We start from the raw sequence: 14,082 nt of genomic DNA on the forward strand, positions 1-14,082 counted from the left end.
TAGTAAATGATTTTAATAAACACTTAAAAAAAAGTTACAAAATGCTTGTTAAAATGTTATTAAATGCTCAGGGTTTAAAATATATTGTCCGATTAGAGAATTTTTATGATCTCCATCACACATATATAGAGGTTGTGAATTATAAAACAAATATTTCCTCTATACCATATAAAACTATCATTTTTTATGAAGTAAATCCAATCCAAAAAATATAAAATTAAGGGTTGATTGTTCCAAAAACGAAAAGTCATATTTCATTTGACTATTTAAGGAATAAAAACATGTGTTCACTTGGACTTATGATGATTCAAATACTTTCAACCCAAATGTAATGAAAAATGTGATTCCAATGAAACCTTAAACAACTATGTTTCAATAGAAAATTAGAATAATGAATCCCAACCTTGAACCTTTTGTTAAAAGTGAATTATATAAACTTCTAGTAGCTAGGATAATATTTACTATCTGACACACTCAGTGGTTAGCAAATCTAGTTCTTGTAAGAAATAAAAGTAGTGATGTTCAACTCTATGTCGACTGTTTCAATATTAATAAATCCTAAGATAAGGACAACTATCATGTTCCATCCATGGAGTAGATTTTACAACACGTCTCTAGTTCTAATATGTTGTTTTTATTGGACAAATTTTTAGTTTACAACTAGGTTATGGTCTATCCTTTAGATTAGCTTAATATTACCTTTAAAACTCTATGGAGCACTATTTACTATAGGATTATTCATTTTAGGCTAATTAATTATAGTGCCAACTTGTAGAGAGAAATGGACATTGATTGTTGTGGCTTGATAAATGACTCCTAATTTTGCTAGCCACTTCACTATGTATGCTTTTGCATCTAATAGTGCATATTCTATTGTTATCACCCAAAATAACAATCAAAATGGTGAAATCCCCATCACGTTTATGAGCTCTGGTTTTGAAGGGGAATAATTTTATTATTCAACTATAGATAATGAATCATTTATTGTCTTTAAGGTAATGAAACATTTTTTACCATACTTGTTGACATCTAAGACCAATGTACTTGTCCCTTATACAGTAGTTAAAAATTTTCTAGTCCATAAAGAGCTTAGTGAGAAGAGAGCACACAAGATCACAGCTCTCCAGGAATATGACATTGAGATAAAACCATCCGAAATTGTTAAAGGAATGGGTATTTGTAAGCTAGTTGTTGATTCTATTAATGCACATGATGATGATTTATATTCAAATGATGAAGCATTTTTAACTTAGGATGAAATTTCATATGTCCCAGATAATTATGACTCATGGTATATTGATATCAATATCTTCCCGATGCATGATACTACTCCTCATTATTTGGATGCGAGGAAAATAAAATAATTAAGATTGAAATCAACTCCTTTTCATGTAATGAATAACATCCTTTTTAGAAAACAAATTTGGCGGATTTTTTCTTCGTTGTTTGGAATGGGAAGATTCTAATTTTTCTTTTAAAGAACTACATTCAGGGCTTTCTGGAGGTCATTTTCACAGAGGAACAACAACACACAACATGGTAAGTGTCCGGTATTATAGGCCAACATTGATTAAGAATGCTCTTTCCTTGGCCTGAAAATACGAAATCTACTAGAAGGTTGTTGGTAGAGTCATGAAAGCTACCATCTGTAATACTTTCTCTTATTTGTAATGTAGATTTATGTACTTGTTATTATGTTGGTGACTCAAATGTATATTGTGGGACTATGTGCCTATGTTTATGATATGAAAACTACTTTCCCATATAGATATGTTAAATATTTTGTGGCCAGTATCCACGGGAATATGTGTCGGTGTTGATTATGTGGCTGAAGGTCCTAGATTGTAATAAAATGTACTTGTAAATATTTTAATAATAATAAAAAAGACTGGATGTCGATCCCACTCCACTGTAATAGCATGGGACATCTGCCACTGCACTAACACAGGGAAATAGTGTTGGCGACAAGTGATAGTGAAAGTGGCACTAGGGCCCACGTAACTTTAGGAGCGCCATGTGGTAGAGAAAAGCCATGGAGCGCGAAAGTATATATTGGCATAATCCATTAATATTATGATTCCATATGGATTATCACTGATTATTATTACTTTGAGGATAAGGATGGTTTTTTACTTTGGTCCTAATAAAGCATCTTATTTACATGGAAAAATAATACACACATTTGTACAATATAGATGACACCTAGATTCATCCAGCAAAATGTACAGGTGAAGACTTTCCAACTGAAGAACTCATTAAACACAAAAATCAAAAGTTTTCCAAAGGTTCAAGTTAAAATGTCTACCTGTGCGGGCCATCCTAAGGCAAAACTTAACAACCACGTGTTGTTTTCTTTGATAGTCATGTGGTCCAACAAAAGTATGATTCAACAGTCTCAGACCACTTCACAAAATTTGAATTGTGATTCCCTAACATGTACCACCAAAGGACAATCGATTTCTTTTCAAATTGGAGATATGTGGCCCCAAAGGGATCCTCTTGTCCTTTTCTTCAGTCATTTTCTCATTAATGAGCTAAGGGAGGGAAAGAGGAGTACACAATTCTATATAAACAGGCTATTTGAATACCAAGAACAAGGAGAGGTAAAGCATTATTATGTCAAAATTTATCCCTAGCAATCAAATATTCCATTGAGAATAGGATTTCATCATTGAGAGTGTATTCATACTTCTTTGAGAGAGAGAGGAAGCTTACAAAGAGATTGAGAAAGGAACTTCCTTGTTTACGATTTTTTAGCACCATTTCTCAAACAATTCTCTCAAGTGTTTTGAATTCATCTATTGTATTTCTTCTACTTGCAGAAGTCAATAAACTGAGCCCTTTTCCTAAACTTTATTGATGTGTTTGCTTCATTGAGAATTGTTTATGTGTTATCTAGTGTAGTTTTTAATTTATGTTTATCTGTGCATTTATTCCATTATTTTCAATGTTTTGTTTATCCATGTTTGTCTACTAATAACAACCAATTATTGGTTTACTCATTGTAGGTAACAACCAAATCAAAGGAAGGTGTATTTGGTACTTGAATTCATGCCAAGTGAGGTGGATTGCATTTTTGAGTGAGTTTGACTTTGAAAATCAAACATCTTAAGGGGAAGGAAAACCATGGCCGATGAATTAAGTAGAAGATTGCATGATGTATATGAGATTTCATATGTTCAAGTGGAGTTTAATATTTCCGAGAAGATTAAAGAAGCTATCATGAAAGATCCAAAATATGAATACCTTTGGCGACAAGCTAAAAATGCACAAAATTTTGGGAAACAAACTAAATATGGTATTAACAACAAAAATTTGCTAATTTTCAGAGGAAGAATCTATATCCATAATCAGTTCTCTATGAAACAATTTATATTGGATGAATTGCACAGAAGTTCTATACTTCACATCTAGGATATCAAAAGTTATTTTCTGTAATTAAAAAAATATATATTATTGCCCTGATATGAGGAAATATACTACAAAAAAATTAGCAAAATGCTTAGAGTATCAATAGGTCAAGGTAGAACGTAAACAACCTACTAGTTTGTTGCATCCTTTACCTATTCCTAAATGGAAGTGGGATACAATTTCTCTGTATTTCATAACCCAGATACCCAAATCTAGGAAACAAATTGATTCTATTATGGTAATAGTAGATAAACTAAGCAAGGTAGCTCATTTCATTCTTGTTAAATCTACTTATTAAACAACCAAGGTGGATGATATATGTATCAGGGGAATATTTAAGCTACATGGTCTGCCTAGCATTATTATCTTAGATTGGGATGTAAAGTTTACCTCTACATTCTAGAAAGCACTCTTCACTAGATTGGGTACTCAAATCCATTGCGGTAGTATTTATCACCCACAAATTGATGGGAAAACTGAGCAACTAAATTAGGTGGTTTAGGATATGTTGCATAGGTATGTGATGTAAAAACCCAATAAGTAGAAGAATACCTCCATTTTATGGAGTTTTCTTATAACAAATGTTATCCTAAATTGTTAAAAATGAGCCCTTCTAGGGTACTTTATGGGAAAGGATGTAGGGTTCCCTCTAACTAGAATAGTCCTAAGAATAAACTAATCTTAGGATCTGACATGTTAGAGGAAATGGAAAGTACAGTAAAAACAGTTTGGTATAATTTAAAAGCAGCTCAAGACAAAAAAAAGAAGCATATGTTGATAAGAAAAGAACTTACCGGGAATTCCAAGTGGGTGACAATGTTTATGTGCAGGTTAAACCTAAAAGAAGTTCCCTTACATGGGGAAGCTATGAAAAATTGGCACCTCGATGCTGTGGACCCTTTCAAATATTAGAAGGAATTGGACCTAGCGCATGCTAGCTAGCATTTCATAGCCATGTACGAGTACACAACATGTTTCACATATCTGTGTATATATATATATATATATATATATATATATATATATATATATATATATATATCATCCTAAAGATATAATTAACTAGCAGGAGGTACAGGTACAAGTTTTAATAACTCATTTCTAAATTCCAATTAATGAATTATGGGTTATATTTATGAGATACATGTCAGTAACTATATGTTGTGATATGAAACAGGTTGAACCAAAAAAAAGAATTCTTGGTAGAGCTCCACCGTATACTTGACCAGAGAGAAACTGTGTTATGAAAGCTCATCCAGGTTAAGGTGTAGTGGAGGCACTTTAGCATGGAGGAAGCTACTTGGGAAGACAAATAATTTATGCGAAGGGAAAAACCCGAGTTGTTCCAGGTGAAAAACTAGAAAATGAACATGGGGGACAGTGTTTCATTTGAGAAGGGGGAAATGTGACACCCCTAGGTGATTGTGTATATTACTATTTTTTTGTTAATAGTGTGAACTCAATACTTTGTTAAAGTAGACTAAATATTTAAAAAAAAAAATGAATTAGTAAAAAATAATTAACTTAGTTGTTTTTGGAATTTAGTGGAGTCGTTGAATTTACAAAAGTAACCCCGATAGTTCCCTTTTATTGGAAAGTTGAAAGTTAAGGAATTTATCCCTACCTATTTCTTTTGCAAAAGAAAAAAAAGATAGGACTCTGTCAAAAAGGGGAAAGGAAAAATATTTCTTGAGCAAGAAAGACAAGTGGAAATCTATAAAGAAAAATGCAGAGATATTTTGTGAATAATTCTGGGTTGGACCAAGAGTCCTCGAGTGAGTGAATTATTGTGAAAATTGTTGACTCTGTGACTGCTCTAGAACTGAGGAGCACGTGGGAGAAGATAGGGCGTAATAGGTAGTTTCTTGTTAGAAGGGTGGTGTGGTCCCTTCTGTAAATTTATGGTCAAGATAACAATAGATAACAAAATTTAACAGCAGATAAAATATATGCGAATATTTTCTTAGATGAAGATAGATTAAATATTTCTTGAGGAAATTTCTTATGTCAATGTACTTGATAGATTAAATATTTCTTGAGAAAATTTATTATGTCTATGTGCTTGAGATAGTTTTTAGAACAACAAACTTTCCAAAAGATTGAAAATCTAGTTAAATGTTCTAGAAGTTTAACTAGCTGAGATGTTACTCTGTGTTCTTTTCTTGAAAAGAAATATTTATCTATGATTGATGGTATTTTAAATTCATTTAGTTAAAAAATTATCATACTTAGGAATGATCTGTAGGAGCACCGAGTACTTGAGGAAAGGGGTTTATGGGAGACTGTAAACAACAAAGATCCAAAAGTTGTGTTGAAACAATGGAGTTGGTAGACTCCCTGTAAGTAAGCCTCTATAGTACCATAAATGCACAAAGTGCATTGGATAAATGTTGATGGCCAGAAAAAAAATTACCCGTGGGTAATTTACACCAAATTAGTCGTCAATCTGGGTCAGTTACTAACAGCTGGAGGAAGAATCTCGAGACAGGAGAAAAGAAACATAGATGAATCACTTATTTATGGAGGAAGGATGGAAAAAGGAAACTATTAGTTGTTAAAGCCAAAATGAAGATGCGTTGAAGCCTTCGAAATGATTAACTTGAGAATCGAAAAAACACATTTTTCTGTGGTTTATTTCTTTACGATAAATTAATTTCAAACAAAAAATACGGGTTATCAAAACATAAGCTTTCCCTCATATCCTGTAACTGAAAGAAAGAAAATACAACCACGAAATAACCCGGTAATTCCATATACATGGGTCTTGAGCAAATAAACATTTAATTCACACAAACAAAATAAAATATAACTGATTATACAAAATATATATAAAACTTTGATTGAAAAAAAAATATATTACGACAAAAGTTGAAGGAATGCACAGTTTTAGCCTTAGTACAAGAAAACTTAACAAAACGCTTACATTTTCTAAAAACCTACATCTTTATGATTGTAGATAACAATGTTACACTAAAACGTGCCAGAATGCGCCATGCAACACATTCAGGGAGCCAAACTTCTCTAGAAATATCTTATCAACTTATAGTATACATTAATAACACTAGCAATAGATATTAACGGATGCCTTGTACTCAGACAGAAGAAAAAAGGAGGAAAATAAAAATGAAACCATAAGAGCAAGACAAAACCCAAATATGTAGCATCAGTGAAATTTAACAACATTTGGCATTACAAAGACCAGAGTGTGGCTGAACAGGTAGGAATAGGAAATACTCGGGGGCTGAAATAGTAGCATCGAACCCTGCCTTCTCCCAGTCCCACCAAACTCAGTCCAAGAGAACTTGCAATTCAAAGGAATGATAATAAAATGAGTAAGGAATCGTTAAAGGAGGTATATCTGCGAAATCATGGAGGAAAGTAGAAAATTTGTAACAAAGTAAAGGATTTACTTCAGGGGAGTCGAGTATGTTGTCATAGCCAAGGAAGCACTTTTCGGGTTCAATCTTTCCAACTGAGCTTAGCCCAAACTAAAATTTGGGAAGAATATATGAGAAGGAATTGGGTTATTCCTGTAACCAAACTAGAACCCATTATACTAAATTTCTTGCAGAAACATTGTGCCTCTTCCATTTGACTCAATGTAAAGGAGATAGCAAGCCCAAAGAAATATACCTAAGTGACCAATTGCATAACTTTCTTGTAAAAAATAGGAAACATCAAACCCTCAACAGTGGAACCTCCTCCTTCGAATATATGGAGTGCAAATGACTCACTGTAGCAGGGAAAGGGGTAGTTGCTTACCCTAACTCCCCTCCCATCCACCCAAGTTGTCTGATCAAGGGCATGGAAATAAACAAAAATGATCGTGACCAGGTGGAATGGTTGTAGGTCACCTCGGTTCTAGCAAAACTGAGAACAGTAATGGTAAACCCAAGCATACTGTTATGTAAATGAATAATATCCAATTTGGGTTGGCAAAGCACAGATCAACAACACGAAAAATTAATCCAAGTTCCAAACACAAAGTTACAATTTTTTAAGTTACAAGGCTATGCATTCAATATCACCAGGACTGAGACCTTAGGGAGGAATTCACTTCACTTAATCAAAACCAAGTACTTGATATAATAATTATTAACCTATGATAGTGCTTACGTAATATTGGAATATGTAATTCTATGTTAATTTTATTTAATGATTTATTTTTATGGTATGCCAAGTGGATGTTATAGTGAGGTTTGACATGATGGTAGGACTTGGACTAGATACGACATATCAGTGCATTGAACATTGTGTTTTTGTTATCATGTAATTGCATGTATATTTAAAGACATGATGCGGATCAAATTTAAAGACATAGTATCAGTATTTATTCATGATGTTTTTAAAAAGAAACATGAAAAAAAAGATAATTAAAGAAATGGTATTAGTATTTATTTAAGATGTTTTAAAAAAAGTAACATGGGGAAAATCATAATTTAAAATTGTAAGCCTTGGCAAAATAATACTTCAAAAATATTATTTATTTATTATTATGAGCAAAAAGAATAATTAAAAAAATGATATTACTATTTACGCCTTAGCAAAAGAATACTTAAAAAATAATATTTATTTATTATTACGAGAAAAAACAATAATTAGAAAAAGATAATAATATTCATTTATGAGGTTTTTTTTATATCTATTTATGACCTTTAAAAAAAAACTATGAGAAGAAGAATAATTATCATGAAAAGGGAAAAATTAATGAACCAAAAGGATAAAATGTCAAAATATTAGTGTGGAAAATTCAAAATTATATATATATATATATTTTTCTCTTTGAGATTTATATTATTTAATATTTAATAATAAAATAAATTGTTGAGTCAATATGCTCATTCTATAGACCAATGTCCAATATGAAGGCAATGTGTAAGTATATCCATCTCTAAATAGAAAAACAATGTAGACTATAATAAAAATGAAAAAAGTGTTAAGCATATTTAATTAATTATCCATATAACCGAATATAATTTCATGTAAAGTAATTACAAGTAGAAAAAAATATGCAAGATATTTAATACCTGATATCAACTTCATATATATCTATATATAGAAAAAAATTGTTAAAAGAAAATATTTTAATGTTGTATAGAATGAAATATCCAATGTGGGCTACGAATAAAATATTTTAATATGAAGTAATCTTGACATATATTTAAAAATATATCAATAACAAAAGATGAATTAGGTTGTTCTTTGCACTCTCAAATAAATTTACACATTATGAAATTTGATCCTTCTTTGCTCAAGTTAGGTCTATGGTTAAGATGGATCTATGTTGGTATAATTAGTCATATGAAATTTGATCCTTCTCTGCTCAAGTTAGATATGCGGTTAAGATGGATCTATTCTGCTATAATTGAGAGAGAAATGGAATAATTAGGTATCAATGGAAAAGGGGCATGATGACTAGGGATTTGGCTGAAAATTCATGATGGCTAGGGAGTTGGTTGAAAAATCTAAGGTCTCTCCTCACAGGTAATGAATGCATCACCAAATGAAACACAAAAATATATTGTAAATTTAGAAACACGTTTAGTATTGGTTACTTCACAATGGCACTAGAAATTTGTACTTTAGAAAAAAAATGTAGAAATAGAATTTTCCAAATTTTTAGTGGGAAAAAATTATTAAAATGATAGATAGATACTAATATACCAAAATTTAGCATTTGAATATAACAAATTTAAATACATGTTTTATACATTTACATATTGTTTGGAAAATATGCACCTTTGTATATTCAATAATGAAACAACTCATTGCCCATACGTCCACATGATCAACAACATGACACATCAACATGGGTATCTGGTAGGCTAGCATAGTGTTTTTCTTTTCACATGAACATGGGTATCTAGTAGGCCAGCATAGTGTTTTTCTTTTCACATGAAAAAGCATGTTGTATCTCACATCTAGGGGAGAGATGTATAATGTTGTGTAGGGACCAGTAATTAATATAATCCTTGTCCCACCAAACCACTAGAAGTTGACACTTGTGCAACCAATACTTAAACAAAAGTAAATAACATTAAGTGCAAATATGTTTTAATTTATGTCCAAAATTTCCCAAAACATTCACTGTGCCCACAACTATCCATAAATAGTATCTTAATATTTAAGAGTATAAATCATATTGACCCAACTAGAAAATAGCTAAAACCATAAATCCTTCCAAAATGGTCTATTCTAGAAGTAAGTAGCAGTCACTTCAATCCCCACTCATTAGAACTGAGGCTATGTATCCCAAATAAATATCCACACCTGCACATAATAAAAGTGAATTTATGTCAACCATAATTGTTGTGTTGTTCAACATTTAAACTCATTGTGTTCAATAAATGACACCCAACCCAATAACATTTAAAACCACCGTGTTCAATAAATGACACCCAACTTAATAACTTCAATAAATGACACCCAACAGAAAACAAATTCCTAGCCATTGGATCACATCTAATTAAATCCAGATCACACATTCAAAATGAAGCCTTTGCAATCCATGTCCATCCTCTCTACCAATTAAAAATTCAAGTGCAAAAAACTATAAAATAAGTTCAACCACTGTTGAAGTTGCATGTTTAACATTCAAAATATTCACCAGCCCTCAAGACAAACCATCATAGATCATTTGATAGTATATTAGAATATCATAGTTAGTTTCTCTATACGTTTTTACTTTTAAATCATGCATATGATATCTTGGGAAAATTAAATAAAGTTGGGACACGACATTTTTCGATCACAATTGCAACCTAAAAAGTTCAAAATACAGTATATTGCCTAATGTTCACAAATACATATGTTTATTACTTCATCTCATAATTGAAATCTCACAAGAAGACTTAACACATATGTATCTAACTTGGGCCAAGAGGAAATAAAGAAATTGAATTAGCCAAGAGTAAAAAAATTGCAGTGATATAGTACCAATAAAGGTTATTTTAATGAACAATATAGTACCAATACCAACATCATTCCACAAACTGGTAATTGGGTCTTTTGGCTGAAGTTTGAAAGAAGGAACTAGTGAAGTACGTTGGTCAATTGGAGGAGCACCAAGGACCACACTTTTTTCCAATGGCACCAAAACTAAAATTGAAAGTACATCCAAGAGAAGCCAACATACCATGGGGAAATAATAGATCCATCTTGCATATAAATAATATGTCCAGTAAATACAAATAACATAGTGTGGAAGACAAATATCCACACAATCAAGCTAATCTATTGCAATAATTTGATAATCATCCATATTGTCATCCAATACATTTTGGAGGCTTGTGAGTAGAAATTTCATTAAAGGAGTTGAGAGGGGTCTCCCTTTGTAAACAAGCATCCATAAAACAAGTCATGACCCAATGCCTAGCATGATTGGGTGGGTCATTGCACAAGTTGAGACACAATTTTCTTCAATGACAAAGTGGAGATAAGTTATTTTTAGTTAGAGGAAAATATAATCATGCAAACACAAGACAAATAAATACACAATCTTCTGCTTCAATAAAGAATTTATATTATGTAATGCCCTTTTTCCACATTTACCTGTGATAATCGGTCCGGGGTAAACATGTGATAAAGAGTTACTATGATATGATTAAACTCCCTAAGTGCATTTAAGGAAGTGGAACCAACTAACCAACACTTTATAAACCTCCCTCGGGTGCTACAAGACCCCTAAGAGCCAATCCACCACTCTCAGTGCCTAACCCTTGAGTTAACCTAGCCTTTCAACCCTATGCTACATCACTTGGTATATGTGACACTATACCCCACATCAATGCGTAAATGACACTTCAAGTGATCCCTGTAGCCATTATTGCAGGGAATTTAACTTTTAGAGTGATAATATATCTCTCTCTCTTTATGTGTTTCGAGATAAGTTGACCCTATTGCTTGGATAACACACTCAATGTGTTGGGTTCATCTCAAGTGATACCCATAGCGAGGAAGCTAAATTTTAAAGTGATAATATCTCTCTCCCATTGAGGAAGCTAAATTTTAAAGTGATAATATCTCTCTCCCATTGTGTGTTTCCAGAGAAGTTGACCCTATTAACACACAGAGAAGTTGACCCTATTGCTTGAATAACACTCAAGGTGTTGGGTTTTTTACACATGATATTAGAGCAAATTACAACATTATCCTACTGTGGGAAATAACTAGGCTTAAAGGTTAAAAGTTGCTATGGTTTTTGTTATGGTGATGACTTGTAACTAAACAATAAATTGATTGCATTACAACAATGAAGAAAAGACATAAGCATGTGATAAGAGTACAGATGAAGTTATAACATTGAGGAAGCCAGTTCGTACGATGAACTCCTACCGCCTTTGCCCGTTGCTTGGCTCGGCTCAGCTGCGGAGGATAGATCCCGAGATTTGTATGGAAAGCTGAAGCGCAAATTGGAAACCCTTCAACCAGTGAGGGTTTTAAAACTTGAGAACCAAATAAAACTATGCTTTGGTGGCTTTTGCTGTCATTCAAGTGAGGCCACCCTTTTGCTGTCGTTCGAGTGAGGTTGCCCTTTTGCTATCGTAAAAGGGTGAAATGTTGTCACCGCCCTTTTTATTGAACCAGAGCTGCGAAAAGATAGATTGAATACAAAAGACTCGATATCATGTTTCATACAACATCCATAGCCCAATCAACTCATGCTATACAAACGATGAATAATAGCTCAAGACATCCAAAGGGCATGGTACGCATTTAAGCAAGAAATTAATAGGAAAGCCAAATAAAACCCTTGACATCAGTCGCATAAACCCAACAACCTTTTTTTCCCACAAACCTTCTCATAAATGGATGTTGAAACCATAAAACATGAAATTCATGGCTTAAACCAACATATAATGGAGTTACAAGATAAACCCATCGCGGATTTCTCAAATATACAAGAAAATAACAATGATCCCACAGTGCATATTCATAAAACATGGAAAAAGGGAAAAATGAATTTTACTGACAATCAGTAATATAACTGTGATGCACAGAAAAAAAGATAAGTTTTCGAAAATCGCATATGTACTCACCTGAGTTTCTAGCTCACCCACAAAACTCAGAAGGGCATGTTACACTGAATTCAAAATCATAATTAGAGGAAATTGTATAGCAAAACTAGCGATACATCAACGTTTCCAATTCCCGACAAAATAACAACTCCAACCCTGAAAGAATTCTGAATTCCTAAATATTCTTCGGAATCTATGTATCAGAAAACCAGTCAAGATCTCCTTAGCTGGGAGCCTGGAACTATGCAAAATTCATCATTCATGCAATAAAGTAAAAATAATTATACAAAAAAATATCTGGAAATATACAAAATTCATCGTTCATGCAATAAAGAAAAAATAATTATACAACGACAGTTATTTTTCAGCCAAGAAATCCGGTTTGCTGCCACACCGCGTTTCGAACCCGGTTCATGTCTCGGCTCTTCAGCCCGACCCCTAGCCAGACGGAGGATGTATTAAAAATCCGACAGCGGGCGTGCTCCCTCGCCAGGTACTCGTGCGGTGGCAGCCTCTCCTCCTCCTCGTCGCCGGCCATGTCGAAATCGTCGGCATCGGGGTACTGCTCTTTCCGGCTGTCGACTCCCAGTATTTTGCTCCAGTCCGGCACGTTAACGGGCGCCGATTGATGATGGTGTCGGAGCCCGGCGTACGACGAGGATTCAAATTGACCGTCGTTACAATTCTTATCTTTGCGATCTTCGACACCTTCAAGATCGGCATCCAGCTCTATGTCGACAGGCCACAGGTCTTCTTCCCACAGCTCTATGTTTATACTCCCTGACGACATCGGATATGACGAACCGACGTATCTATCCATGCGATTCGATTCGAACCAGTGACAGGGGTTCTTGATCATGTAGTGGTCACTTACCACTTCCATCCCTACCAATACTCTAATTTGTTTTCTTGATTTTCCACGGAGGACGATTCTTCAACAGATCGTTTCCAGAGACAGACAATGAGCGTGTTGGGCGTGCTTCAAATCCCCTCCCGGCTACCGCCCATGCCCATCTCTTCAGGCCTCCACACTTGAAACCAACCTCCCATTTATTCTGCTCCCTCCCTGCCGCATTTCACTTCATCTCAGCGTATTTCATTTCATTTTGCACGCATTTGGCTTCGTTGACAGGTCATGGAGCGCACTAAGTACTTTGCTTGCTACGTGTCAATTTTAATTCCTATGAAAGCTATTGAATTGGATGGAGTCTTTCCTGTTGGGTCGGCCACGTAAGGTGAGCCCATCAGCAGTGACGTTGTGTGGGGGCAGCAACATTAAAGTGTGAGGACAACCACATTGGTGCACAAATTCATTTTGAGAAATTGAATGGTGGGGAATTGTTGTCAAGGAAGGCCACGCCATTAAAAATGTGTGTCTCCATTTCATCGGCAGTTTCTAATTTTTAAAGATAGGGTATGTCAGCACCATTGACAACACCATTTTATTCAAATTCTCATATTACTGTAGCGTGTCTCTCATATCTTTGTTTTTACGGTGTACATCACACCGAATAGTTTGCTTTTATGATGTCCATGACATATATTTTTGTGTTTATAATCCGCATGACATGATCTTCGCACACAAATTGCAAATTGCCCAGAGGATATATTGTGAAACGCTGACTTCATTGCTCTGTAGTTGAGATGTTGAAGG

General features: G+C 33.8%; 1 protein-coding gene across 1 annotated transcript; it reads right to left on the reverse strand.

Annotated features, from left to right (window-relative positions):
• Window positions 1-12,686: 12,686 nt before the first annotated feature.
• LOC149184561 (protein S40-6-like) lies at window positions 12,687-13,503 on the reverse strand. The gene has a single exon (XM_089418936.1). It carries the CDS (start codon window positions 13,309-13,311, stop codon window positions 12,793-12,795), a length of 519 nt encoding a protein of 172 aa, XP_089275062.1. The 5' UTR covers window positions 13,312-13,503; the 3' UTR covers window positions 12,687-12,792.
• Window positions 13,504-14,082: the final 579 nt, after the last annotated feature.

The sequence above is a fragment of the Pinus tabuliformis genome, chromosome 3_2, assembly GCF_031772625.1.
Source record: "Pinus tabuliformis cultivar Carrire ecotype Pingquan chromosome 3_2, CPIR1, whole genome shotgun sequence".
In the NCBI taxonomy this organism is placed as follows: domain Eukaryota; kingdom Viridiplantae; phylum Streptophyta; class Pinopsida; order Pinales; family Pinaceae; genus Pinus; species Pinus tabuliformis.

Bases quoted from the DNA above. Each gene is read 5' to 3' on its own strand.
- LOC149184561 (XM_089418936.1), bottom strand. From the start codon at position 13,311: ATGGAAGTGGTAAGTGACCACTACATGATCAAGAACCCCTGTCACTGG.